The sequence below is a fragment of the Grampus griseus genome, assembly GCF_964374135.1.
Source record: "Grampus griseus genome assembly, chromosome: 2".
Lineage (NCBI taxonomy): Eukaryota > Metazoa > Chordata > Mammalia > Artiodactyla > Delphinidae > Grampus > Grampus griseus.
In genome coordinates, this window is record NC_139018.1 from 63,522,702 (window position 1) to 63,548,896 (window position 26,195).

The window sequence follows — 26,195 nt, forward strand, 5'->3', positions numbered from 1 at the left end:
AATCCTTTAAGCACTAAATTATATAGTTTATACCCATGACCAAAAAGATCACCGTCACATGCCATGAACCACCATACCATGAATCCATGTAACTGAGGATTCCTAATGAAGAATTATCTTTCCTAAATTCTTCAAATTTCAGTTGAAGAACTTAGTGGGCAGATGTTCATGTTCATTGCTAACAGACTTCCATAATAAGCCCACTGTAGCTATGTTGTTTCTTTGAAGCTACATAGATATAGTTAAGATTGAAAGCTTAACGCTATTTAGAAGGCTATTAACAACCATAATCCTAAAAACTCTTTAAGTTTGTGAATAGGTTTTTAAGAGCAGCATATCTGAAATACTCTACATATTCCTCCTTATCCACATTTAGTTATAAATCTAAGTCATACAGATATAAGATCCTGAACACATATAGAAGTATTTTCAAAATTAGTTTCATATTATACTTTTGTAAGGTCTGCTAATGGCACAGTGGGTACAGAGATGGCCAACTGGGTCAAGCGAACCATCCACTGTTGTTGCTTCGAAGTGGTGAATGACAGGTAACTTCATTATGCTACCATCGCACATTGTACAATATTTAACAGTGTGCCCTGGAGGGTTAAGTCTTCATCTGTCCCCCAATCTTGACCCACAGGAGGCATTCAGGGCTGAAAGAGTGACATAAACAGGATGCCACGTGGGTAATCACTAGGTATTACCATTTGAATACAAATACATTAAGATTAACCTTCATTAAAAAATGGAAACCCATCTTAAGATTTGGTGGCGTTATAAACTCAATCACCTTCCCATGAAATAAAGTTAATTCTCAAGGAAAGAAAATTCAAAATGCTTTCATCTTGCTACTTTTATTACACATTCAGTGAACCATCCTTAGTATGAAATGAATGGTTAGATATATAAATGTAAGAAAGACATAACATGAGAAGATCTAGGAGAAAAATCCTCATTTTAATCTGAGACTATGAATATCAGCTCCAGTTAGCCTTATTCAGCAACTTAACCTATTTTTTTTTCTTACACAAATAACAGACAAGCTTGATAATTTAACTCTTCTTAATTGGTGGTTAGGGTTCTAGAATGTCCTTAACTTTTTTTAAAAGATCATTTTAAAACCAAAGCACTAATCTGACAGTAAAAGCATAGTACAAATACCCAAATTTCAGATCTGGCTTTTGCTAGATAGAGCCTAAGAATAAAGAAACATTCTGCCCTTTCCAGATAACTTAATAATTTAAAATATAAATAACTATTAAGTCCCACTGAATAGAGAGTGTGAAAGTTCCTGGTATAAAAACTACCTTAGAAGTTTGATGGTCATTTCATTCTATGGAGGGACAGAGACTGGATTTTGTTTGCTCTCCATAATTACTTCACAGTCTCCCTCCATTTCAAAATTGAGATTCACAAATGAACTGGATACAAGTGTTTCTGGTTGATCTGACTGAACAATGGAATCAGCCTGCAGCTTATTTTGCTGGTATTGTCTTTCTGCTTCTTCAGACATCCTGTTTTCTTCTTCTTCTTCTTCCTCCTAAAAGGAGGAAATATCAAGAATAGTTGAAATACAAATGTCCAAAAGGAATAGTATTTTTCTCCCACTTTCAGCTGCTTATGGCTTTTTATTAACCAAAACATTAGTGTCATGTCCAATTCAGTTTCATCCAATTAAGACAAGACATACTTCTCCTTCCCCTGTTTCCAAATTGAAATGAAAACTATTGTATGAAGTATATGTAGTGAAGCTATTTTTAAAACACAGTATAGCACTGCTTAGATGAGACCTGAATTAACTTTGACATGGGCTGGATCTCTTCAGGTTAATTCTAATCTAAATAAAACATTAACTAATACTGTATCACTACAGTTACAGGATGTCAGCCTATTCAGTGGAATAGGGTGGTCTATTCACTTAAGTGATATAGCATGGTTAGTGTTCCCATAAGCACCTAGTAGACAGATAAGGCAGTCCCTGCCCTCAAGAAGTTTACAATCTAGGAATGAAGTTAAGACATTTAAGAAGAGTATTAAAACAGAAAGGAATAACCACTATAGAGATTTAGAGAGTAAATAACTTCTAGTTCCAGAACTGCTAAACTGATGGAGGAAATGGTGGCATTTGCATTGGCCCTGTAGTATGGTGAGTCAGTACAGAGTGAGTAACCTGTCAGGATGATTAATCTAGAGATTTTCTGAGAGTGAAGGAGAAAGACCATTTAGGAGACTATCACAATAGTCCAGATGAGGTAATGAGGCTCTAAACAAGGCTAGTAGAGTTAAAAACACTCATTTGTTCGTAAAACATTTTTGAAACCACATAACAAATACAGTCAGCTGAGCTGAGCTATCTAGATTCATGCCTCTACATTGTAGCTTTACCCGAATTGCCCTCCTTGTTTGCTTGAAGGAGTAATGAAAGATTCTAATATTTATTTCAAGCTCACCAATATACACCCTGTGCTGCCCTAAGCATTTTACATAGTAACTCATTTAATCCTTAGAGCAACCCTGAGCATGGATGCTGCAATTTTCCTCATTACAAAGGCAAGGAAACTGCAGCTTATATAGGTTAAGTGTCTTGCCCAAGGTTACAAAGTTAGAAGTGGCAGAGCACTTGGTTCTCGAGCCCACACTCTTAAATGCTAAAGCTTTCTCACTCTTTAAAGGTAAACTCATTTCACCCTCACCCTAAGACCTCACGACATCTGCGCACAAAATTGCCTCATATCTTTGTGCCTTAACAACTGGCACTTACACATTTCTAGTATTGGTCATTTCCCGTGCATCAAACCCCTTCCACTTCTCCCACATCCAGTCTATGTGTCCTAAGTACAGAGACCAGGTCTTGTTTCCTCATCTAAAATTTGGAATAATAATTCAAAGAGAGGTGTGTGAAGATTAAATTAAATAACATATCTAAGGCACCTCTCACAGCAACTAGCACATGAAATCTAGCTTAATTGTGCACATAGATTGTAGGGGAATTTCAGTATTAAAAAATTCTAAAATGTATGCTAATTTGATAAAGAAATTAATGACTCGAGAATGAAATGCCTAGTATAAGGGAGCTATCTTTGGGGCAGCTAGAGGATACATGTCTTCATTATGCAACCCATGAAGTCCACAGCAAACCAAACTGAATCAAGAAAATGTAAAAAGGAGACACACCTCCTTCTTCATCCGGTAATACTCATCAATGGCATACTGGTATTTTGGGGTGCTGATGCCCAAAACAGATGCAATCTTCTCTCCGAGAAAGTCACACACTAAAAATACAAAAGTTAAATGACTTACATAATTCCATAAACATTTCTTGAGCCCTTTCTATGCTCAAAGCACTGTACGAATACAAAAGTTACACTCCCTGCCCTCGGGGAGATAATGAACATTCAGTACATCTCCTTTGTGTATCTTCCTTGATTTCCCCAAGAAGCACTAGTGGCTCCTTCTGGGCTCCCAATACCACTACTCATACCTCTGACTATAAAACTTATCACCAGGTGTTATAATTATCTGTTAGATGTCTATTTCTTCAAGAAAAATGTATACTCTCAGAGGGCTGGGATATCACTAGGCTGGGAGAAAGGAATGGATTATACTATAGTACTCACTGAGCGCCTGCCACATGCCAGGCACTATGAAAGGTTAGACTCAAGTTGAAGAACTGGCCCAAGCGGACAAAGCAGATCCAAAGTTCAATCCAGGTCTGAATGTAAAGCTCATGTTCTTTTCATTATACTAGACTGTCTAGCATATATTGAGAGCTCAGTAAATGTTTGTTGAATGAATTATTATTCACGTTTAGATCTAATGAAAGGCATAAAGTGGTAGAAGCTACGGGGGAGTTAAAATGGGAAGCAGAGGAAAGTTTTATGATTTAAAACGCATATTTAAAGTTAGCATGATTAAGTCATAAGTTGATAATTCATTTCCTTCAAATATGACTTAGTTATATCTCAACTTAAGAAATGAAATATTAATCAAATAAAACATAAATGAATTATAACTACAGGCTTTAGAATAAGCAGTTAGAATGAGAACAATATCAGGGAATCAAATGGCAAAATAGCAAAATAACTGCTAACAGGAAAGTTTCAAGAACATGAAAATTGTATCTAAATTAATATAGCTATTTTTTAGTCCTTTTTTTAAAGCATATCCAGAAGTTAAAAAATGTTTTAAGATGAAATACAAGTTAGATTAATATCTTCCAATGTGAGCTAGCTAGCTAGCTAGCTGCTGAGAAGGGAGTGACTAACCCCCAATTGTTTCTCCTTCAATTTTGAAACACCCTATTTAGCAAAGCTCCTGTTCTGGGAGCATATTATAGTGGTTATACAATATTCAAACAAAAAAATAATACCTGAGAGGGTTGATGTGGCAGCACGAAGCATGTAAAACCATAAGTAGGGGCCCCAGGTAAGTTTTGTCTGCAACAAGAGGTTAGGTTAGCAACATTCACACCTAAATTCATTCTATACATTTAGGCCAGAAAGTAGTGAAATACTTGGTGGGCACTTAGAATATTCTATAGATGATACTATAAACAGAGTACAATCCAATAAAAAAATTAAAAGCTTTGTAGAGAGAATGTCACAAAGACATTTTACATTCACCCATACAACTATCACCACCTTAAGTCCACAGAATAACCAAAAAAAGCAGCAGCCACTGAAATGGAGTTGGTTAAGTCATAACCTTAATTATTTACGAGTTATCCAGAGCCTTCCTTTCTCCTGTCTTGTTGCTTTTTTGTCTTCATTGTTCAAAAGCACACCAGAGAGTGCGTACAGTCAATGGAAAGGGATCTAAGAAATCATACAGTACAACACACGTATGATTTAGTGGGGAAGTTAAGGTTCAGAGAAATTAAGCAGATTAAGGGCACATTAAATGAACTTTTAATGGTGGGAAAATAAGTAACCAGTAAGTGGCAAGATGAGGTTTTTTTGTTGCTGTTCCTTCAAGGATTAAAAAGGGACTAGAGGGCTTCTCTGGTGGCGCAGTGGTTCAGAGTCCGCCTGCCGATGCAGGGGACATGGGTTCGTGCCTGGGTCCGGGAGGATTCCACATGCCACGGAGCGGCTAGGCTCGTGAGCCGTGGCCGCTGAGCCTGCACGTCCAGAGCCTGTGCTCCACAATGGGAGAGGCCACAACAGTGAGAGGTCCGCATACCGCAAAAAAAAAAAAAAAAAGGGGGACTAGAGCATATAACCCAAGAAAAGTTTAGTATCTATTTGGTAGGCTAGGACCACTGGCAGAATGCAATCTACACTACACACCTGCATAGTTAACCTTGGTAATTCCATAGAATACTTTTGTGAAGCTTGCCACATAGATGACAGTTTGCCTCTGTGGATGAAATCAGTAATAGGAGCATGATTCATCATACCAATATTTTTGTTTATGAAAAGAAAACATAGTATAGAGCCTACAATCGATCAAACACATTAGTAATTATTTGAATATTGGTTCCAGGGAGAGAAGGAAAAGATAAACCTGTCCATAATCTTCTTAGATAAGATATGCTGATGATTATAAGGGCGTTAAAAAAGCATATACAAGAATATCTGTAATACTGAAAACTGTAGACACTGGAAATGACCCTTTTTTCTCTATTGGTGAAATGGAAGTATCTTCCTTTTCCGCTGTCTAAAGCTAACGAAGTTGCCAATTTCGGTGTTATTTCCTTTCTTGCTGGTTAAGGAAAATTTTTCACCTCAGGGTTTTCAAAGTCATTTTGAGTGGCCACTGTCTGTCTTAACAACTTCTTATGCAAATTAATTTAAAAATAAAGTTCTATATTTTAAATATTTTTTTAAAAAGGAATATCTGTAAGACTGGGCAGATGGGCTAAAGCAGACAGGAGTAAACATGTAACATAGTCTTTCAATGAAAAGTAGGTATATCAATTCCTGTGATAACATTTCTGAAAAGACACACAAGTAAGGTAGCTCCTGAGTTTCTCTTTACACAAGAATGGATGTCCGAATGCTGGGAAGATGGCGGAAGAGTAAGACGCGGAGATCACCTTCCTCCCCACAGATACACCAGAAATACATCTACAAGTGGAACAACTCCTACAGGACACCTACTGAAGGCTGGCAGGAGACCTCAGACCTCCCCAAAACAAAAAACAGACGATGTCCAGCGACCTACACGCAGAGGCAGGGCCAAATCCAAAGCTGAGCCCCTGTGAGCTGTGAGAACAAAGAAGAGAAATAGAAATCTCTCCCAGCAGCCTCAGAAACAGCAGATTAAAGCTCCACAATCAACTTGATGTACTCGGGATCTGTGGAATACATGAATAGACAACGAATCATCCCAAATTGAGGAGGTGGGCTTCGAGAGCAACATCTATGATTTTTTCCCCTTTTCCTTTTTTTGTGAATGTGTATGTGTACGCTTCTGTGTGAGATCTTGTCTGTATAGTTTTGCTTCCACCATTTGTCCTAGGGTTCTATCCGTCCATGTTTTCTTTAATTTTTTTCTTAATAATTAATTTTAATAACTTTATTATACTTTACCTTCTTTCTTTCTTTCTTTCTTTCTTTCTTTCTTTCCTTCCTTCCTTCCTTCCTTCCCTCCTTTAGACAACGAATCATCCCAAATTGAGGAGGTGGTCTCTGAGAGCAAGATTTATGATTGTTTCCCCTTTACCTCTTTTTGTGAGGGTGTATGTGTATGCTTCTGTGTAAGATTTTGTCTGTATAGCTTTGCTTCCAACATTTGTCCTAAAGGTTCTATCCGTCCCCTTTTTTTTCTAAATAATTATTTTTTAATTCAATAACTTTATTATACTTTATTTTATTTTACTGTATCTTCTTTCTGTCTTTTTTCCTTCCTTCCCTCCTTCCTTCCTTCCTCCCTCCCTCCTTTCTTTCCTTCTTGCCTTCTTTCCTTCTTTGCTTCTTTCTATCTTTCTTTCTTCCTTCCTTCCTTCCCTCCTTTCTTTCTTTCTTTCTTCATACTTCTACTTATTCTCTCTACTTTTTCTCCCTTTTATTCTGAGTCGTGTGGATGAAAGGCTCTTGGTGCTCCAGCCAGGAGTCAGAGCTCTGCCTCTGAGGTAGGAGAGCCAACTTCAGGACACTGGTCAACAAGAGACCTCCCAGCTCCACATAATATCAAACGGCGAAAATCTCCCAGAGACCTCCATCTTAACACCAGCACCCAGCTTCACTCAACGACCAGCAAGCTACAGTGCTGGACAACCTATGCCAAACAACTAGCAAAACAGGAACACAACCCCACCCATTAGCAGAGAGGCTGCCAAAAATCATAATAAGGCCACAGACACCCCAAAACACACCACCAGACGTGAACCTGCCCACTAGAGAGACAAGATCCAGCCTCATCCACCACAACACAGGCACTAGTCCCCTCCACCAGAAAGTCTACACAACCCACTGAACCAATCTTAGCCACTGGAGGCAGACATCAAAAACAGCGGGAACTATGAACCTGCAGCCTGCAAAAAGGAGACCCCAAACACAGTAAGATAAGCAAAATGAGAAGACAGAAAAACACACAGCAGATAAAGGAGCAAGATAAAAATGTACCAGACCTAACAAATGAAGAGGAAATAGGCAGTCTACCTGAAAAAGAATTCAGAATAATGATAGTAAGGATGATCCAAAATCTTGGAAATAGAATGGACAAAATGCAAGAAACAGTTAACAAGGACCTAGAAGAAATAAAGATGAAACAAGCAACGATGAACAACACAATAAATGAAATTAAAAGTACTCTAGATGGGATCAATAGCAGAATAACTGAGGCAGAAGAACGGATAAGTGACCTGGAAGATAAAATAGTGGAAATAACTACTGCAGAGCAGAATAAAGAAAAAAGAATGAAAAGAACTGAGGACAGTCTCAGAGACCTCTGGGACAACATTAAACGCACCAACATTTGAATTATAGGGGTTCCAGAAGAAGAAGAGAAAAAGAAAGGGAGTGAGAAAATATTTGAAGAGATTATAGTTGAAAACTTCCCTAATATGGGAAAGGAAATAGTTAATCAAGTCCAGGAAGCACAGAGAGTCCCATACAGGATAAATCCAAGGAGAAATATGCCAAGACACATATTAATCAAACTGTCAAAAATTAAATACAAAGAAAACATATTAAAAGCAGCAAGGGAAAAACAACAAATAACACACAAGGGAATCCCTATAAGGTTAACAGCTGATCTCTCAGCAGAAACCCTACAAGCCAGAAGGGAGTGGCAGGACATACTGAAAGTGATGAAGGAGAAAAACCTGCAACCAAGACTACTCTACCCAGCAAGGATCTCATTCAGATTTGGTGGAGAAATTAAAACCTTTACAGACAAGCAAAAGCTGAGAGAGTTCAGCACCACCAAACCAGCTTTACAACAAATGCTAAAGGAACTTCTCTAGAAAAGAAACACAAGAGAAGGAAAAGACCTATAATAACGAACCCAAAACAATTAAGAAAATGGGGATAGGAACATACATATCGATAATTACCTTAAATATAAATGGACTAAATGCTCCCACCAAAAGACACAGATTGGTTGAATGGATACAAAAACAAGACCCTTATATATGCTGTCTACAAGAGACCCACTTCAGACCTAGAGACACATACAGACTGAAAGTAAGGGGATGGAAAAAGATATTCCATGCAAATGGAGACCAAAAGAAAGCTGGAGTAGCAATTCTCATATCAGACAAAATAGACTTTAAAATAAGGACTATTAGAAGAGACAAAGAAGGACACTACATAATGATCAAGGGATCGATCTAAGAAGAAGATATAACAATTGTAAATATTTATGCACCCAACGTAGGAGCACCTCAATACATAAGGCAAATACTAACAGCCATAAAAGGGGAAATCGACAGTAACACATTCATAGTAGGGGACTTTAACACCCCACTTTCACCCATGGACAGATCAGCCAAAATGAAAATAAATAAGGAAACACAAGCTTTAAATGATACATTAAACAAGATGGACTTAATTGATATTTATAGGACACTCCATCCAAAAACAACAGAATATACATTTCTCTCAAGTGCTCATGGAACATTCTCCAGGATAGATCATATCTTGGGTCACAAATCAAGCCTTGGTAAATTTAAGAAAATTGAAATTGTATCAAGTATCTTTTCCGACCACAACGCCATGAGACTAGATATCAATTACAGGAAAAGATCTGTAAAAAATACAAACACATGGAGGCTAAACAATACACTACTTAATAATGAAGTGATCACTGAAGAAATCAAAGAGGAAATCAAAAAATACCTAGAAACAAATGACAATGGAGACACAACGACCCAAAACCTATGGGATGCAGCAAAAGCAGTTCTAAGGGGGAAGTTTATAGCAATACAAGCCCACCTTAAGAAGCAGGAAACATCTTGAATAAACAACCTAACCTTGCACCTCAAGCAATTAGAGAAAGAAGAACAAACAAACCCCAAAGCTAGCAGAAGGAAAGAAATCATAAAAATCAGATCAGAAATAAATGAAAAAGAAATGAAGGAAAAAATAGCAAAGATCAATAAAACTAAAAGCTGGTTCTTTGAGAAGATAAACAAAACAGATAAACCACTAGCCAGACTCATCAAGAAAAAAAGGGAGAAGACTCAAATCAATAGAATTAGAAATGAAAAAGGAGAAGTAACAACTGACACTGCAGAAATAAAAAAGATCATGAGAGATTACTACAAGCAACTCTATGCCAATAAAATGGACAATCTGGAAGAAATGGACAAATTCTTAGAAATGCACAACCTGCCAAGACTGAATCAGGAAGAAATAGAAAATACGAACAAACCAATCACAAGCACTGAAATTGAAACTGTGATTAAAAATCTTCCAACAAACAAAAGCCCAGGACCAGATGGCTTCACAGGCGAATTCTATCAAGCATTTAGAGAAGAACTAACACCTATCCTTCTCAAACTCTTCCAAAATATAGCAGAGGGAGGAACACTCCCAAATCCCTTCTATGAGGCCACCATTACCTTGATACCAAAACCAGACAAGGATGTCACAAAGAAAGAAAACACCAGGCAAATATCACTGATGAACATAGATGCAAAAATGCTCAACAAAATACTAGGAAACAGAATCCAACAGCACATTAAAAGGATCATACACCATGATCAAGTGGGGTTTATTCCAGGAATGCAAGGATTCTTCAATGTACGCAAATCAATCAACGTGATACACCATATTAACAAATTGAAGGATAAAAACCATATGATCATCTCAATAGATGCAGAGAAAGCTTTTGACAAAATTCAACACCCATTTATGATAAAAACCCTGCAGAAAGTAGGCATAGAGGGAACTTTCCTCAACATAATAAAAGCCACATATGACAAGCCCACAGCCAACATCATCCTCAATGGTGAAAAACTGAAAGCATTTCCACTAAGATCAGGAACAAGACAAGGTTGCCCACTCTCACCACTCTTATTCTTATTTAGCCACAGCAATCAGAGAAGAAAAGGAAATAAAAGGAATCCAAATCGGAAAAGAAGAAGTAAAGCTGTCACTGTTTGCAGATGACATGATACTATACATAGAGAATCCTAAAGATGCTACCAGAAAACTACTAGAGCTAATCAATGAATTTGGTAAAGTAGCAGGATACAAAATTAATGCACAGAAATCTCTGGCATTCCTATATACTAATGATGAAAAATCTGAAAGTGAAATCAAGAAAACACTCCCATTTACCACTGCAACAAAAAGAATAAAATATCTAGGAATAAACCTACCTAAGGAGACAAAAGACCCGTATGCAGAAAATTATAAGACACTGATGAAAGAAATTAAAGATGATACAAATAGATGGAGAGATATACCATGTTCTTGGATTGGAAGAATCAACATAGTGAAAATGACTCTACTACCCAAAGCAATCTATAGATTCAATGCAATCCCTATCAAACTACCACTGGCATTTTTCACAGAACTAGAACAAAAAATTTCGCAATTTGTATGGAAACACAAAAGACCCCGTATAGCCAAAGCAATCTTGAGAACGAAAAAAGGAGCTGGAGGAATCAGCCTCCCAGACTTCAGACTATACTAAAAAGCTACAGTAATCAAGACAGTATGGTACTGGCAGAAAAACAGGAAGATAGATCAATGGAACAGGATAGAAAGCCCAGAGATAAACCCACACACATATGGACACCTTATCTTTGATAAAGGAGGCAGGTATGTACAGTGCAGAAAGGACAGCCTCTTCAATAAGTGGTGCTGGGAAAACTGGACAGATACATCTAAAAGTATGAGATTAGATCACTCCCTAACACTATACACAAAAATAAGCTCAAAATGGATTAAAGACCTAAATGTAAGGCGAGAAACTATCAAACTCTTAGAGGAAAATATAGGCAGAACACTCTATGACATAAATCACAGCAAGATCCTTTCTGACCCACCTCCTAGAGTAATGGAAATAAAAACAAAAATAAACAAATGGGACCTAATGAAACTTCAAAGCTTTTGCACAACAAAAGAAACCATAAACAAGACCAAAAGACAACCCTCAGAATGGGAGAAAATATTTGCAAATGAAGCAACTGACCAAGGATTCATCTCCAAAATTTACAAGCAGCTCATGCAACTCAATAACAAAAAAACAAACAACCCAATCCAAAAATGGGCAGAAGACCTAAATAGACATTTCTCCAAAGAAGATACACAGACTGTCAACAAACATATGAAAGAATGCTCAACATCACTAATCATTAGAGAAATGCAAATCAAATCTACAATGAGATATCATCTCACACCAGTCAGGATGGCCATCATCAAAAAATCTAGAAACAATAAATGCTGGAGAGGGTGTGGAGAAAAGGGAACCCTCTTGCACTGCTGGTGGGAATGTGAATTGGTTCAGCCACTATGGAGAACAGTATGGAGGTTCCTTAAAAAACTACAAATAGAACTACCATATGACCCAGCAATCCCACTACTGGGCATATACCCTGAGAAAACCATAATTCAAAAAGAGTCATGTACCAAAATGTTCATTGCAGCTCTATTTACAATAGCCTGGAGATGGAAACAACCTAAGTGCCCATCATCGGATCAATGGATAAAGAAGATGTGGCACATATATACAATGGAATATTACTCAGCCATAAAAAGAAACGAAATGGAGCTATTTGTAATGAGGTGGATAGACCTAGAGTCTGTCATACAGAGTGAAGTAAGTCAGAAAGAAAAAGACAAATACCGTATGCTAACACATATATATGGAATTTAAGAAGAAAAAAAAAATGTCATGAAGAACCTAGGGGTAAGACAGGAATAAAGACACAGACCTACTGGAGAACGGACTTGAGGATATGGGGAGGGGGAAGGGTGAGCTGTGACAGGGCGAGAGAGAGTCATGGACATATACACACTAACAAAGGTAAGGTAGATAGCTAGTGGGAAGCAGCCGCATGGCACAGGGATATCGGCTCGGTGCTTTGTGACCGCCTGGAGGGGTGGGATAGGGAGGGTGGGAGGGAGGGAGACGCAAGAGGGAAGAGATATGGGAACATATGTATATGTATAACTGATTCACTTTGTTATAAAGCAGAAACTAACACACCATTGTAAAGCAATTATACCCCAATAAAGATGTTAAAAAAAAAAAAAAAAGAATGGATGTCCAAGCAAACAAATACAGTCAAGAAAACACTGTACATTTCTCACTCCCTGATAAAAACCTGCTATATCTTCTACATTCAGTGCAGGAGGCATCTCTTAGGTGGGGATAAGGGGCTCTGTTTAGGGGCTCTGCTTAAGATGCTCTGACTTTAGTGTTTACTTTTTTTTTTAACAGCAAATGGGACAGTACAGATACATAGGGAATGGAAGCAATTTCTATAACACATAATAAGTGATAAGGCCAAGAAACTAGTTAGAAAAGGACTCAGCATGCTTTTGGAGAAAAGCATGCATTTCTCAGTGGACCAATTCTCCTGGGGTTGTTTCTAGAGAGAACAATTGCTAATATCCAGGCTGCAACTACCAAAGAGTCAAACCTGCTCCAGAGCTGAGACACTGGATATGGATTCCTGAATACCATCTATCATTATCACACAGAGTTATACAGAATGAATGGATAGGGCCCTTTGTGCAGACACTGACCCAGAGTCTACACTGGAACACTGCCACCACTGCCAGCATCACTACCGCCACCACCATCCCAGTAACAGAAGAACTGGGACAAGATCTTGAGTCTTTAAGACTTCCAATTTATGAGCGCAAACTCAAGTAGATTCATCTCTTTCTTCAAAAATTTAATTACCTATTTCTTCCTACATAATTTTCCATCTCTTCCTTAATAAAGAACTATTAAGACTTGCTATCTTTTGTTTTGAAACAACTTATTTTTAAATTATAAAAGTAATGCTCATTTATTGCAATAACACAAAATGGAAAAAGTATAAAGAAAATTTAAGTCACCCATTTTTCCACCGTCCATAGATAATTATCATTAACATCTTAGTATATTTTTCCCAGTCTTTTCCTCAGCATATATGTGTTTTACAACATTGCTATACTTTTTCTATCCTGCTGTTTTTCCCATTTACTATATTGAAAATATTAAGCATATTTCCCAAATGCTTAAATTCTTAAGGGTGGAATAACTAGGTCAAAAATATAATCATTTGGAAAGCTCTCCCTTCACAATGCAAAACTTCACACCAGAAAATTTACCAATAAATATTCAGCAGTAATGTATGAGATTGTCCATTCCCTTGTACCCTCATTACAGTATATTGTTCTTTTCCTTTTTAAAAATTTGATAGGCAAAAATGAGCCCAGATAATTTTGAGTTCTGACTATATTAAGAAAGGCATCAGTCCATTTATATAGGTAACAGTTATGTGCATAATCAAAGTTTTTAATATGTATAGTTAGATACACACATATACACATATTTAAGGAACCCTAAGCAAAACTAAATCAATGGTTAAAGGAATTACTGGAAATATGTTTACTCTTAACGTTCATCTAAGGTAAAATCTAAGGAAAACAATTATAAGATTGTAAAAAGATCTAGGTCTCCATTTCTTACTTTCTATCAAGTATCATATGCCAGGAGTATTAGTCTTTTATTTATTTATTTATTTATTTATTTTTGACTGCATTGGGTCTTTGTTGCTGCGCGCAGGCTTTCTCTAGTTGCGGCAAGAGGGGGCTACTCTTCATTGTGGTGCGCAGGCTTCTCATTGCGGTGGCTTCTCTTGTTGCGGAGCATGGGCTCTAGGCACACGGGCTTCAGTAGTTGTGGCTCGTGCGCTCAGTAGTTCTGGCTCGCGGGCTCTAGAGCACAGGCTCAGTAGTTCTGGGTGCACGGGCTTAGTTGCTCCACTGCATGTGGGATCTTCCTGGACCAGGGCTCAAACCCGTGTCCCCTGCATTGGCAGGCGGATTCTTAACCACTGTGCCACCAGGGAAGTCCCAGGAGTATTATTCTTAAATCTTTATTTTAGATATCAGGGTTTTTCTTTAATTGGGTCTGTTCTACATATCTACTATGTAAATATACAATACCTTTTCCAAATTCCTGTGTCCTATCAGATTTACGACGCATTAGAAGCCAATAGAAATTGGAAAGTCTGCTTTGCACATTAAGTGATGCTAGGTCTGTCTTTAATTATAAACAGCTGCTAGGATGATTATTATTTTAAAAAAAGACAAGTGTTGGTGAGTATGTAAAGAAATTAGAACCCTTGGACGCCGTTGGTGGGAATGTAAAATGGTGCAGCCATTATGGAAAACAGTAGGGTGGTTCCTCAAAAAATAAAATACAAACACCAAATGATCCAGCAATTCCACTTCTGGGTATTTATCCAAAAGAACTGAAATTAGAATCTCGAAGAGGTATTTCCACTCTCTTGTTAGTGGCAGCATTATTTACAGTAGCCAAGACATGGAAACAACCTAAGTGTCCCCATTAAAGAGGAAACCACTATCTGCAAGTTTGCTTTACGACCATAAGTCTACATTAAACTACAGCATTAAAAAAAATGATGACTAACATTAACATGTGCATGCATAAGTAATAAACCAAACGAAGATATCTATAGTTCAGGCAGCAATTAAAAATATCCAAAAAATGAATTGTATCTCTTTTAGCAAAAGATTTAAGTAATTGTTTCTTTTGGCCTTGGTTAACTTAGCCAACATAGATAGTCCTATTTGCTAATTACAAATTCTTCATGAACGGTACCAGATTTTTTTCTGAAAATTTTATGTAAAAGTGAAGTATAATGTCAGCTCTCAGCTTCCAACTAAGTTTATAACATAAGCTTCCTACTGGCAGTATTTATACACACACACACACACACACACATATATATGGTATTAGTATACAATAGCAGCTCCTCGTTGCCTAAAAAAATCACTATACTCTAGGAGACACAATTACCACCAAGGAAAATATAACTTTAAAACTTCAAAATGGATATTTCAGGAATGAAGCCAAACAAGTTAATTTCATAAACTTTCAAATGATTCTTGAATAAGGAATGTAGGGAAAATTGTTAAATTTAGTCATGGGTTTTCAAATTCCAATAGAGTTCTAAAATTACCTTTTGAGCGAGATTCCTTGTGCTACCTACTGTATTTGCTTTGTTATCTAATACTACCTTACATGTATATAGTTCTTAGTCATTTTTCAATGAGTCTTCATATGTACTATCTTTTCAATCTTCAAAAACAATTCTTAATGTAGATGAGCCAAAGGTTATCTTTTTTTTGTAGTCGTGAGACCTGAAGTGCAGTGGGATTAAGTCGTCAACACAGGGAGGTGACTACTCCAGGACTAAGCCAGAACTGAAACCAGCTCTGACTATGCATGCCGCCTCCCAGCGAAGGAAACAGACAGGTTTCTTATCACCCAGGTTTCTTGTCTTAGTTTAGGCCTAAAAATTCAAATAAATTCGAAAGACAACATACTATATACAAGGTAATTAACTATTTTAGGAGTGGATATGGACTTACAGCACAACAGCAGGAGGAACTCTGTGGACCCACTACCCAGTGAAACTGGTGAAAATTATTTAAAATAAACATTTAAACCCTCTGGAAATGGTCCTAAGGATATACTACAAATGAAAAAAACATCTATTCAAGAAAATAAATAAAAATTTGACAAGAAAATGAGAGTATGAAGTAAGTGAACCAAGACCATTGGCCTTCCCGGCAAAGTGAAGTGGAAATTCACTGCCAGACTGGTACAGCTAAGAACACAGGGCTCCTTCTACCCCCAGCTTCCACTGGAGCCCGTGTGCCACAACTAGAGAGAAGCCCACACACTGCAACAAAGAGCCCGTGCGCCACAATGAAAGATTCTCAGCCATAAATAAATAAATATTTTTAAAAACAGGTGGGCTTCCCTGGTGGCGCAGTGGTTGAGAGTCGGCCTGACGATGCAGGGGACGCGGGTTCATGCCCCGGTCCAGGAGGATCCCGCAAGCCGCGGAGCGGCTGGGCCCGTGAGCCATGGCCGCTAAGCCTGCGTGTCCGGAGCCTCTGCTCTGCAACGGGAGAGGCCACAACAGTGAGAGGCCCGCGTACCGCAAGGAGAGAGAAAGGAAAGAAGAGAAAAAAAAAACAGACAAGGGATCTGAATAGGCATTTCTCTAAAGATGATATACAAATGGCCAATAAACAAATGAAAAGATGCTCAATATCACTGGCCACCAGGGAAATGCAAATTAAACCATAATGAGATGCCACTTCACACCCACAAGGACAACTAGAATAAAAAAGATAGTAACAAGTGTTGATAAGGATGTAGAGAAATCAGAACCCTCATTCAATGCTGGCAGTAATTTTAAATGGTGCAGCCACTTTGGAAAACAATTTGGTGGTTCTTCAAATGACTGAATACAGGATTTCCCTGCTATCCATAAGTAGAGCATTCCTATGAAACCTTTCATAACGCAAAATTGTGTAAAGTAAATAAGTGATTACCTTAGGACACATCTTACTAAACAGCTGAACAAAATAAATCGAAACAAAGCACAAATGCTCACAGATACAGTTCAAAGCTATGGCGGCTTGATGCTGTGATGCTGAGTATAGTTCCCCTGGGAAGGAGCTTCAAGGTGCCTCTCTCACTGTTCAGGGTGCCCACCACCTCTACAAGGGCTCACTGTAAAACAAATTCTGGACGCTATTTTTGCTTTTTACCTTTTTTCATAAAAGTGAAAATCCTCTTCGGCTTTCTTTCAGTTAGCGTAAAGAGGTACTAACGTAGGTTTTTCATAAAAGCGAAGTGGTGTAAAGCAAACTTTCAAAAAGCAGGGGATACCTGTATAGAGTTATCATATGACCCAGCAATTCCACTCATAGGTACATACCTAAGAGAAATGAAAACATACGTCCACACAAATACTGGTACACAAATGTTCATAGCTGAATTATTCATAATAGCCAAAAGGTAGAAACAACCAAATGTCTCTGACCTGACAAACATGGTATATCAAAAAAAGGAATGAAGTTCTGACACATGCTATAACATGGATAAACCTTGAAAACGTTACGCTAAGTGAAAGAAGCCAGTCACAAAAGATCACATATCATACGAGTTCGTTCATATGAAATGTCCGTAATAGGGAAATCAATAGACAGAAAATAGATTAGTGGTCATCAGGGGTTGGGGAGATGAAGGGTAGGGAGTGATAACTAAAGGGTACTGGGTTTCTTTTTGATGTGATGCAAACGTACTAAAAATTGACTGTGGTAATGGTTGCGTCTATCAGTGAATATATTAAAAACCACTTCTGCAAATTTTAAATTGATGAATGTATGCTACGTGGACTGCATCTCAGTAAAGCTTTTTTAAAGAGTAAACCTTTAGGAAAGTAGTAAGGATGCATTTTTTCTATGCAATGTCTTTATTACTGATTCCTATGTAAATAGAGGACTATTTTTGAGACAAAGACTTTTTAACCCATACATATATACACAAATTTATACAGACAAATAAAAACCCCTTCAAAGTAATTTAAAAGAAAGACATTTATTTCAACAATTCTCCCACTGCATGAAACACTTCTACAATATTCTGCATGCATTTGGAATTGCCTTCAGAGTATACTGCACAGTCCTTTGAATATTGTCTATAGCAGAGAATCTGGATCTGATATTGCTTTAATAACTAGAATTTATTTAGAACCAAATCTGATGAAAAATTAGTAATAACATTTTTTAAGCCAAATCTAAATTAATAATTCTCTATTCTGCTACTTTGCTTTATTTTCTTGATAGCACTTTCCATAGTCTGATAATTATAGTATATACTTGCTTATTGCCTTTCTGCCCACTAGCATATAAAAGCAGAAATTTATACTGCCCATTGCTGTATCACCAGCACCTAGAAAGTCCATAAATATTTGATCAACTGAACTCTCAAAATGACTACTTAGAAAGGCAACACGTCTTTTAAAAAAATGTACACCGTGTCCCCTGCAAAAAATGTACAGCTAGTCTTATAATTTTACAGTTACATCTTTTTGTTTTGTTTTTGTTTTTTAATTTCTTTTTGGCTGTGTTGGGTCTTTGCTGCTGTGCGTGGGCTTTCTCTAGTTGCGGCCAGCGGCAGCTACTCTTCGCTGTGGTGCACGGGCTTCTCATTGCGGTGGCTTCTCTTGCTGCAGAACATGGGCTCTAGGCACGTGGGCTTCAGTAGTTGTGGCATGCGGGCTTCAGCAGCTGTGGTGCACAGGCTTAGTTGCTCCGTGGCATGTGGGATCTTCCTGGACCAAGGATCGAACCCGTGTTCCCTGCATTGGCAGGCAGATTCTTAACCACTGCGCCACCAGGAAAGTCCCCAGTCACATCATTGATAACTTAGAAATTCTTAAATTTAGCTGGTGAGGGGCTTCCCTGGTGGCGCAGTGGTTGGGAGTCCGCCTGCCGATGCGGGGGATGCGGGGGATGCGGGTTCGTGCCCCGGTCTGGGAGGATCCCACATGCCGCGGAGCGGCTGGGCCCATGAGCCATGGCCGCTGGGCCTGCGCGTCTGGAGCCTGTGCTCCACGGCAGGAGAGGCCACAGCAGTGAGGAGCCCGCGTACCGCAAAAAAAAAAAAAAAATTTAGCTGATGAGGAACATAAAGTTAAGAACTGTATACCCCTATCTTCTAATGAAAACTTGAGGCAAGATAAAAAAGAACTGACAACTTCTAAGCTTTAAATGGAAACCATCATGGTGGTACAGTCTTTAATACAAAGGGACTGGAACTCAAGTACGCCATTTAGTGAAATAAATCTTAAAGAAACCTATCCACACTGACAAAAGAACTCTGACACTCAAAAATAAACTATTCAGGCTACTGAAATACAGAAAATACTTCCATCCATATTGTGTAAAAATACTGTTTTCTACCAAAATCATAATGCATAATTTTATAATCAGAATACAGTTTATTTAAACCTCAAAGGTCCCTTCTATTCAATGTTTAAGGGAAAGAGGGACTTCCCTGGTGGTCCAGTGGTTAAGAATCCGCCTTCCAATGCAGGGTACACGGGTTCCATCCCTGGTTGGGGAACTAAGATGCCTCGTGCCACAGGGCAACTAAGCCCTCACATTGCAACTAGAGAGAAGCCAGCATTCCACAACGAAGATCCCGCACAACCAAGACCCGACACAGCCAAAAATATAAATAAATAAATAAATATATATTTGAAAATGTTTAAGGGAAACAAATCAGTCAAAACAAAACCCACTGACAAAAGGAACATCAGTATCAAACCTACCGGATCAACAGTAGGCAAAACATCTTTCTTCTCCAGGCCATCAACTTCATCTTCATCTGTGCTGTATTCTTCCATTGTTTCACCACTAACAAAGTGGATGACTCTCCTTGGGACTTTCTTTTTTTTTCCTATGACTCCCAGTTCTACATTTTCAAAGCCTCTTTCATTACTCATCTAATGTCAATAATAAATTAAGAAAAGAAGAGTTTCGAGTGAGATTAATTTTCTTTCATGTAACAAAAAAAATTTTTCGGTTGCTTTATTTTAGGGAATAAAGAAATATAAGCCAATCCTTAAACAGTTTTTAAACAATAAAACAGATCATACACAGAAAAGCATATCAACAGCATAAACGAAGAGTTTAATGAATAGTAAAGCAAACCTCTGCATACTCACTGCCGAGGTTAAAAAACAGAACTTAACCAATTAAACTTTTTAAGTCAAAAGCTAAGAAATCAAGCAACACACTGCAAGTCATAGCAATTCCAATGTCGTATAATATGTGAAGACATGCTGGACATCAATAATTTTAAAGAACAATGCTAATTACGGAGGGATTAATGTGTTGATATATCAAAGGAAAATCATATAGATGCATGTACATATGTTAGATACGTAACATAAAATGTTTGTATAAGGTAACCCTGCTAAGTCTTTGAATTTGAGCCTAGCTACATGTGGGCAAACCAAAACCAGTTCAGCTTAATTCTGAACCTCTCCTTTTCCAAAATGGGAGTCCCGAAGTAAGATGCCTTTTAGGTCCAAGCAGGTACCAAAAATGAGTAAATACTGCTATAGATTAAAAGTAGACTTTTGAAGAAAAGCATGCCACAACCAAAGACATTAAAATTCAAAAAAATTTAAAGCACTGTGCAGGCCAAATAAAACTCATTTGTAAACCAAATCTGGAGAGCAGGCCATCAGTATTCTATATCTGAACTTCTACATTTCTCGGTCACTAATATATAGATGACAACACAGTTTTCCTGCTAGTAAAAAGATTTAACAAATTTTAAAACTATAATAGTCTATGGAATTCTAATTACATCCAAATTTCATTCCAAGGGAAATACTAATTTTACCTCACACATATAGCCAATTTTCCAAACTCATTGTAAATGCATTTTGAGGGAGAGGATGAAGAGCTTTTCCTTGTCTTTTTGCCTCAAGTTTAAATTCCTAAGAAAACCTTTGTTGTATCTTCTTACTAGAAGATTTCAAAAAGCACAGTGCAAATAATTGTAAAGAAAAATCTGGCAACAGTGGTTACCCTTGGGGTTAGGTACAAAGATGGGGGAGGAGGTACAGGTAAAGGAGTGGTCAAGGGGGCTTTTTATTCTTTTTTTTTTTTTTTTTTTTGCGGTACGCGGGCCTCTCACTGTTGTGGCCTCTCCCGTTGCGGAGCACAGGCTTCGGACACGCAGGCTCAGCGGCCATGGCTCACAGGCCCAGCCGCTCCGCGGCACGTGGGATCCTCCCGGACCGGGGCACGAACCCGTGTCCCCTGCATCAGCAGGCGGACTCTCAACCACTGCGCCACCTATTCTTTTTGTATTTTGTTGTTGTTTTACTTTCATGATGAGAATATGCTCTGGTACAATTTTAAAACTAAACCAAAGCAAAATGATACAGGACTACAGGACTGCCATGATTAGAGTCCATATCAGTGGGATGGTCCAAGATAGTCCAGAGTTCAAAAATTTCATCCTCTATAAGGATTCTTACACTTGTAGATATGCCCACACATAATTTAAACCCATGATTGTTGTTCAACCCTAGAAAAGTTCTTTGAACTGCTTTTGCAGAGATGGAATTGTACTGATAAAAATAGTGTACTAGAATTGCCCAGTTATGCAAGTATATGTAACTTTATTTTTGTGCATTGTTTCCTCTTAATCCTCTAAGGTTCTTCTTAGAAAACAGATATGGCTGTTCTCTGTCCTTCACTTCCCAAAGGTAAGTTTAGTCATTAGCCAGGATTTGAATCCAGGTATATCCAACCCAAAGAACACACGCATTGTTCCATGACACACATGGACATCACTGGCAGCAACTATAACTGCTGTAGAGCAAATTGAGACCATGAAAACCTTGACAGCATGGGCTACCTACGGATCAACCAGAAAAAACAAAAACCACAATTCTCCCTAGCCTGTCCTGAGGTTTCAAACATATCCCAGCCCTTAATAAAGGAACACCAGCCCATTCATTGTGTCCATAAATAAGATGAACAACAAATGGTCCACCCAGGCCATCTTTCTTCTATCACCAGTCCCTAAGCATAGTGAGCCGTTCCTACCCAATCTCATTTTCCCCCTTCATATGAGATTTGGTTTATGGTTGTCCTGACACCAATGTCTCCTTTTGGACCATGACTTTATAGGCAAGGAAAAGTCAGAGGAGCTGGGTTAGATGTCCAGTTGTCATACTAACTGGATGGATCTGATGTGAAAGCAACAGTCCCAGTCAATGAACAGAGTTGAGCCCTTTCACAGTACATCACCCTGCCTTATTCCACTCCCACCCCACCCCCATCAGAGCAAGCAGCTTCTCATTCTCCCTCTACCAATCTCTCACTGGCTTAATTTGTCTTTTCTAAGACACAGGCAAAGGAGAAGGGGCGTCTCTCATGGGGTTCAGTACCTTGTCTTCCTTAGGCAAACTTAATAAATAAAAACATTCTGGCTGGGTCATAATAACAGGAATAAACTTATCTACTAACTCCATTAACTGACTCTTGGCTATATTTTATCCAAAAGGTAAAAAAAAATAATCTACAAAGGTGAAAGCTGGGGCTTCCCTGGTGGCGCAGTGGTTGAGAGTCCGCCTGCCGATGCAGGGGACGCAGGTTTGTGCCCCGGGCCGGGGAGATCCCATGTGCCGCGGAGCGGCTGGGCCCGTGAGCCATGGCCACTGAGCCTGCGCGTCCAGAGCCTGTGCTCCGCAACGGGAGAGGCCACAACAGTGAGAGGCCCACGTACCACAAAAAAAAAAAAAAAAAAAAAAAAAAGGTGAAGGCTGAAAGGTGATTCATATTTTTCATTCTAATACCAAAGTTATTAGTCAAGTATAAACAAACCTTTGAGTAATATTCTCTATACATAATACGTAAATGGTATTTTATTTGTTCTAATCATCACATTTCATATAAAGATTTTTATTAAAGAAACTTTTATTTAAGAGCTCTCTTTTAAAATTTTAATATTAATTTTTGATACAGTAAACCCCAAGTTTTACATTTATCATCTTACGCAGGACTGAGTAATTTTTCCCATAAAGGACAGATAGTAAATATTTTATGCTTTGAGGGCCATGTAATCTCTGTCACAACTACTGAACTCTGCAAAAGCAGCCATGGACAATACATAATGAATGGGCTATGTTCCAACAAAATTTTATACAAATCAGTGGCTGGTGGGATCTGGCCCATAGGCTCTAGTTTGTCAACCCCTCATCTTAAAGAACCAGATTGTCAAGTAAAAAAATCTGTGAAAGAATCTATGCCATATGATCACAACCTCTACTTGGCAAAGAGGGGAGTGTGGGGTTAGTTAAGGGAGGTATTGATGGGTAAAACCAACCAGAAAATAATTTGATTCAAAATTTCCAACAATTATAAATGAAAGTTATTCTCTGAATTTGAAAACATTTCATTTTTACAGATAAACAGTCAGCCTGCAGGTCAGAAAATTTTCACTGTCAATCATACAAACTCTACTTCAACAAACTCCAAAGATCTGAAAAGACAATTTCCTAACACCAGGAAATTAGGAGATGCAATGTCAATTAACATTTTATTACATTTTATGGTTAACAGTACTGTAAATCTGCTTATCTTGTTCCTTGGGGCCTGTTTTTAGTGGCAATTTTCTTTTCACATAGCACCCAGAACTTTATAAAAACATGTATGACACTTGGAATTTACTCTGCGTCACCTTCCCCAAATAGGTGATCGGCAGAATGGGAGTAGGCACAGCGCGTATCCTTCACTGCTCTATCCTTTAGCCTACAGCTCCTGGCACATCGTAAGTGCTTTGTAGCAGGGGTGCTAAATAAATAAATGAACAAGTAGTACTGAAATTTTAACTCCTTTAATAATATTGAAGCTGAGATTCTGGTCAAAAGTCTAGTCAGATAAGCTGCTGAATGTCCTGGTTTGAGGCCTAATTCTGAGCACAGACCCAAGCTCCTAACTCTTCCTTCCCTACATGACACTTGGGATTTCTCAGTTCTGACAAACCAATGAAGGAGTACAGGATGGCAGCCTCTCCTGCCACCCAAGTCTCCACTTCACTGGCCTCTCCCCTCTTACTGTGGTCAAGTAGGCATAGATTTGGGGTTCCTGGAAATGTCTCTGCTTCAGGAATGTGAATGAGAGAGCGCAAAGGGAAAGTTAGAAAACTGTTTGTATAGTATGAACCCATTTGTGTTTAACAGGAAAGATTATATATGCATAGGCAATCCCAGAAAGAATACACCAGAAACTTAACAGTTACTTTTGGGGAATGTGAATGTGAGAAACGGGTGATGGGAGTATTCCTATGACTTTTTACTTTTTGCTCTATGGCCTTCTTTACGTTTTATTTATTTTATTATTTTTTAACCAAGAGTGTGAAGATAACATATTAGCACTAAGCCACAATAAAGAGCCTCTCTTCAAACAACATTTATCTGGTAAATCAGTATAGGTTTACTTTGCTATTAAAAGACTGAAAGCTGAAGTAGTGATGAAAACAATTATAGTAACAGAAGGAAAAATCAAATGGAAAATACATCAAACGCTGTGGACTAAAAAGGTTCAGTTCAAGTACACCTGTCAACAACAGGTCTCGACTCAACTGAACATAATAAGTGGGCTTCCTAATCAATTAGCATTTTCCCTGAATTCCTTCTTGCAGGTTACCTTCCCCCTTCTTAAGTAGGAGAAAAAAAAGTCCATATAAAGACTAGCCTGAGAAAAAGCTTTTGTTAATGCAAACTACCTCTTATAATATTAGAACTATACTCACATTCGGGCACCATTCTCTAGGAATCTGTAGTTTGGGGGAAATGTCTTACTAACATTCAGGTAGTTAGTCTCAAAAATGAAGCCACTGAAAAGCTTTGTTCTCACTCAGGGTGGGAAGATTTCTACACAGAAGCAACTCAGGTTTTTAACATCAAAACTGTATACTCCTGAGCCGGTTTCAGGTAAAGCCATTTCTCCATTAGTTTTACTTGGCCAAAGATCCTACACTACTACTTCAGACTACCAAATCCCAACAAAACAAACCTCCAAACCTTACCTAATGCTCTAAACTTATGCTGTCCAATAGAGTAACCACATGGGGCTAATGCTCACTTGAAATGGGGCCAGTTCAAGCTGAGATGTGCTGAAATACACAAAGGATTTCAAAGACTAGTACCACAGAAAGACTGTGAAATATCTCAGTGATAACTTTCATATTAATTGCATGTTAAAATGGTTTTCGACAAAATTGGGTTAAATAAAATAGAATATTAAAATTTCAGTTCATATTAACTACATGTTGAAATATTTTGATAAATTGGGTTAAATAAAATAGAATATTAAAATTAATTTCACCGGTTTCTTTTTAGTTCTTTAATGTGGCTACGAGAAAATGTACAATTTAAAACGCGGCTGGCATTATATGTCTATTGGACAGCGCAGCTCTGAGCCTTAGTTACCTCCCTGGTGAAATGGGGATAACTCACACCTCATGCAGAAGTTATAAGGATTAAGTGGTGCGGGGGGGGAAGCCTGTAAACGCATAGCACCCAGTTGCTATTTGCTAACCAAAGGGCAGATGCCAAGTCAGGCACTCCCACAAGGAGAGACTGAGAAGTGATCGCAGCCGGCGTCACCTGGCTTCCAGCTACTCCAAGGACAGCCTTTCGGGGACACGCCTTCCTTCTCGCGCTCGCAGACCCGAAGCTGCAACCTCACCCCTCGAAATCCGAGGCCGCCCCGGAGTCTGCGGCGCTGTCAGAGGAGGCGATGCCCAGCGGCGCTCCGACTGCGGTTCGTCCGCCCCTTCCCTCAAGCCGACGCTCGGAGCCGGGGACACCTCGAAGAGGAGCCCCGGGACGCACCTCCGGCGGGCGGCCTGCTCGAAGGAAGGCCGGGCAGGCCAAAAGGGCAGGCGGCAGGCGAGGCAGACAGGAAGCTGGGCTCTCCCGGCCTCAGCCTCGGCGGCCGCTCCTACCTGCTGTGTCGATTCCCTGAACGGAGCGGCGGCCGCAGCTCCCGAGGCAACCCCTGCTTCTCCTCCCTCTGCACGGCTCACTGGCTTCCGGTCCATCGTTGTCGCCACCACAGGACTGCAGGCGCTGGCGAGATACAAAGTAATGGCCGATAAGCCCGCTTCCATTCTCCGCGTCCCCGCCCAGGCGCGGACCGAACCCGCTGTCAGGA

The 26,195-nt window shown here is 38.9% G+C and overlaps 1 protein-coding gene across 4 annotated transcripts in view; it reads right to left on the minus strand.

Moving 5' to 3' along the window:
- Nucleotides 1-26,195, minus strand: part of FAM177A1 (family with sequence similarity 177 member A1) — a 28,252-nt gene that overhangs the window by 1,980 nt on the left and 77 nt on the right. The window contains exons 2-6 of one of the 4 annotated variants that reach the window (XM_082649473.1): nt 25,987-26,110; nt 19,781-19,954; nt 4,373-4,439; nt 3,178-3,275; nt 839-1,543 (exon numbers count right to left, since the gene is read on the minus strand). In XM_082649473.1, coding sequence (XP_082505599.1) covers nt 1,337-1,543; nt 3,178-3,275; nt 4,373-4,439; nt 19,781-19,954; nt 25,987-26,082 — 642 coding nt within the window. In that variant the 5' untranslated portion in view covers nt 26,083-26,110 and the 3' untranslated portion in view covers nt 839-1,336. Of the gene's footprint in view, nt 1-838; nt 1,544-3,177; nt 3,276-4,372; nt 4,440-19,780; nt 19,955-25,986; nt 26,181-26,195 lie in introns of those variants that run through there. The other 3 variants (XM_082649472.1, XM_082649474.1, XM_082649475.1) reach the window with 3 other exon arrangements.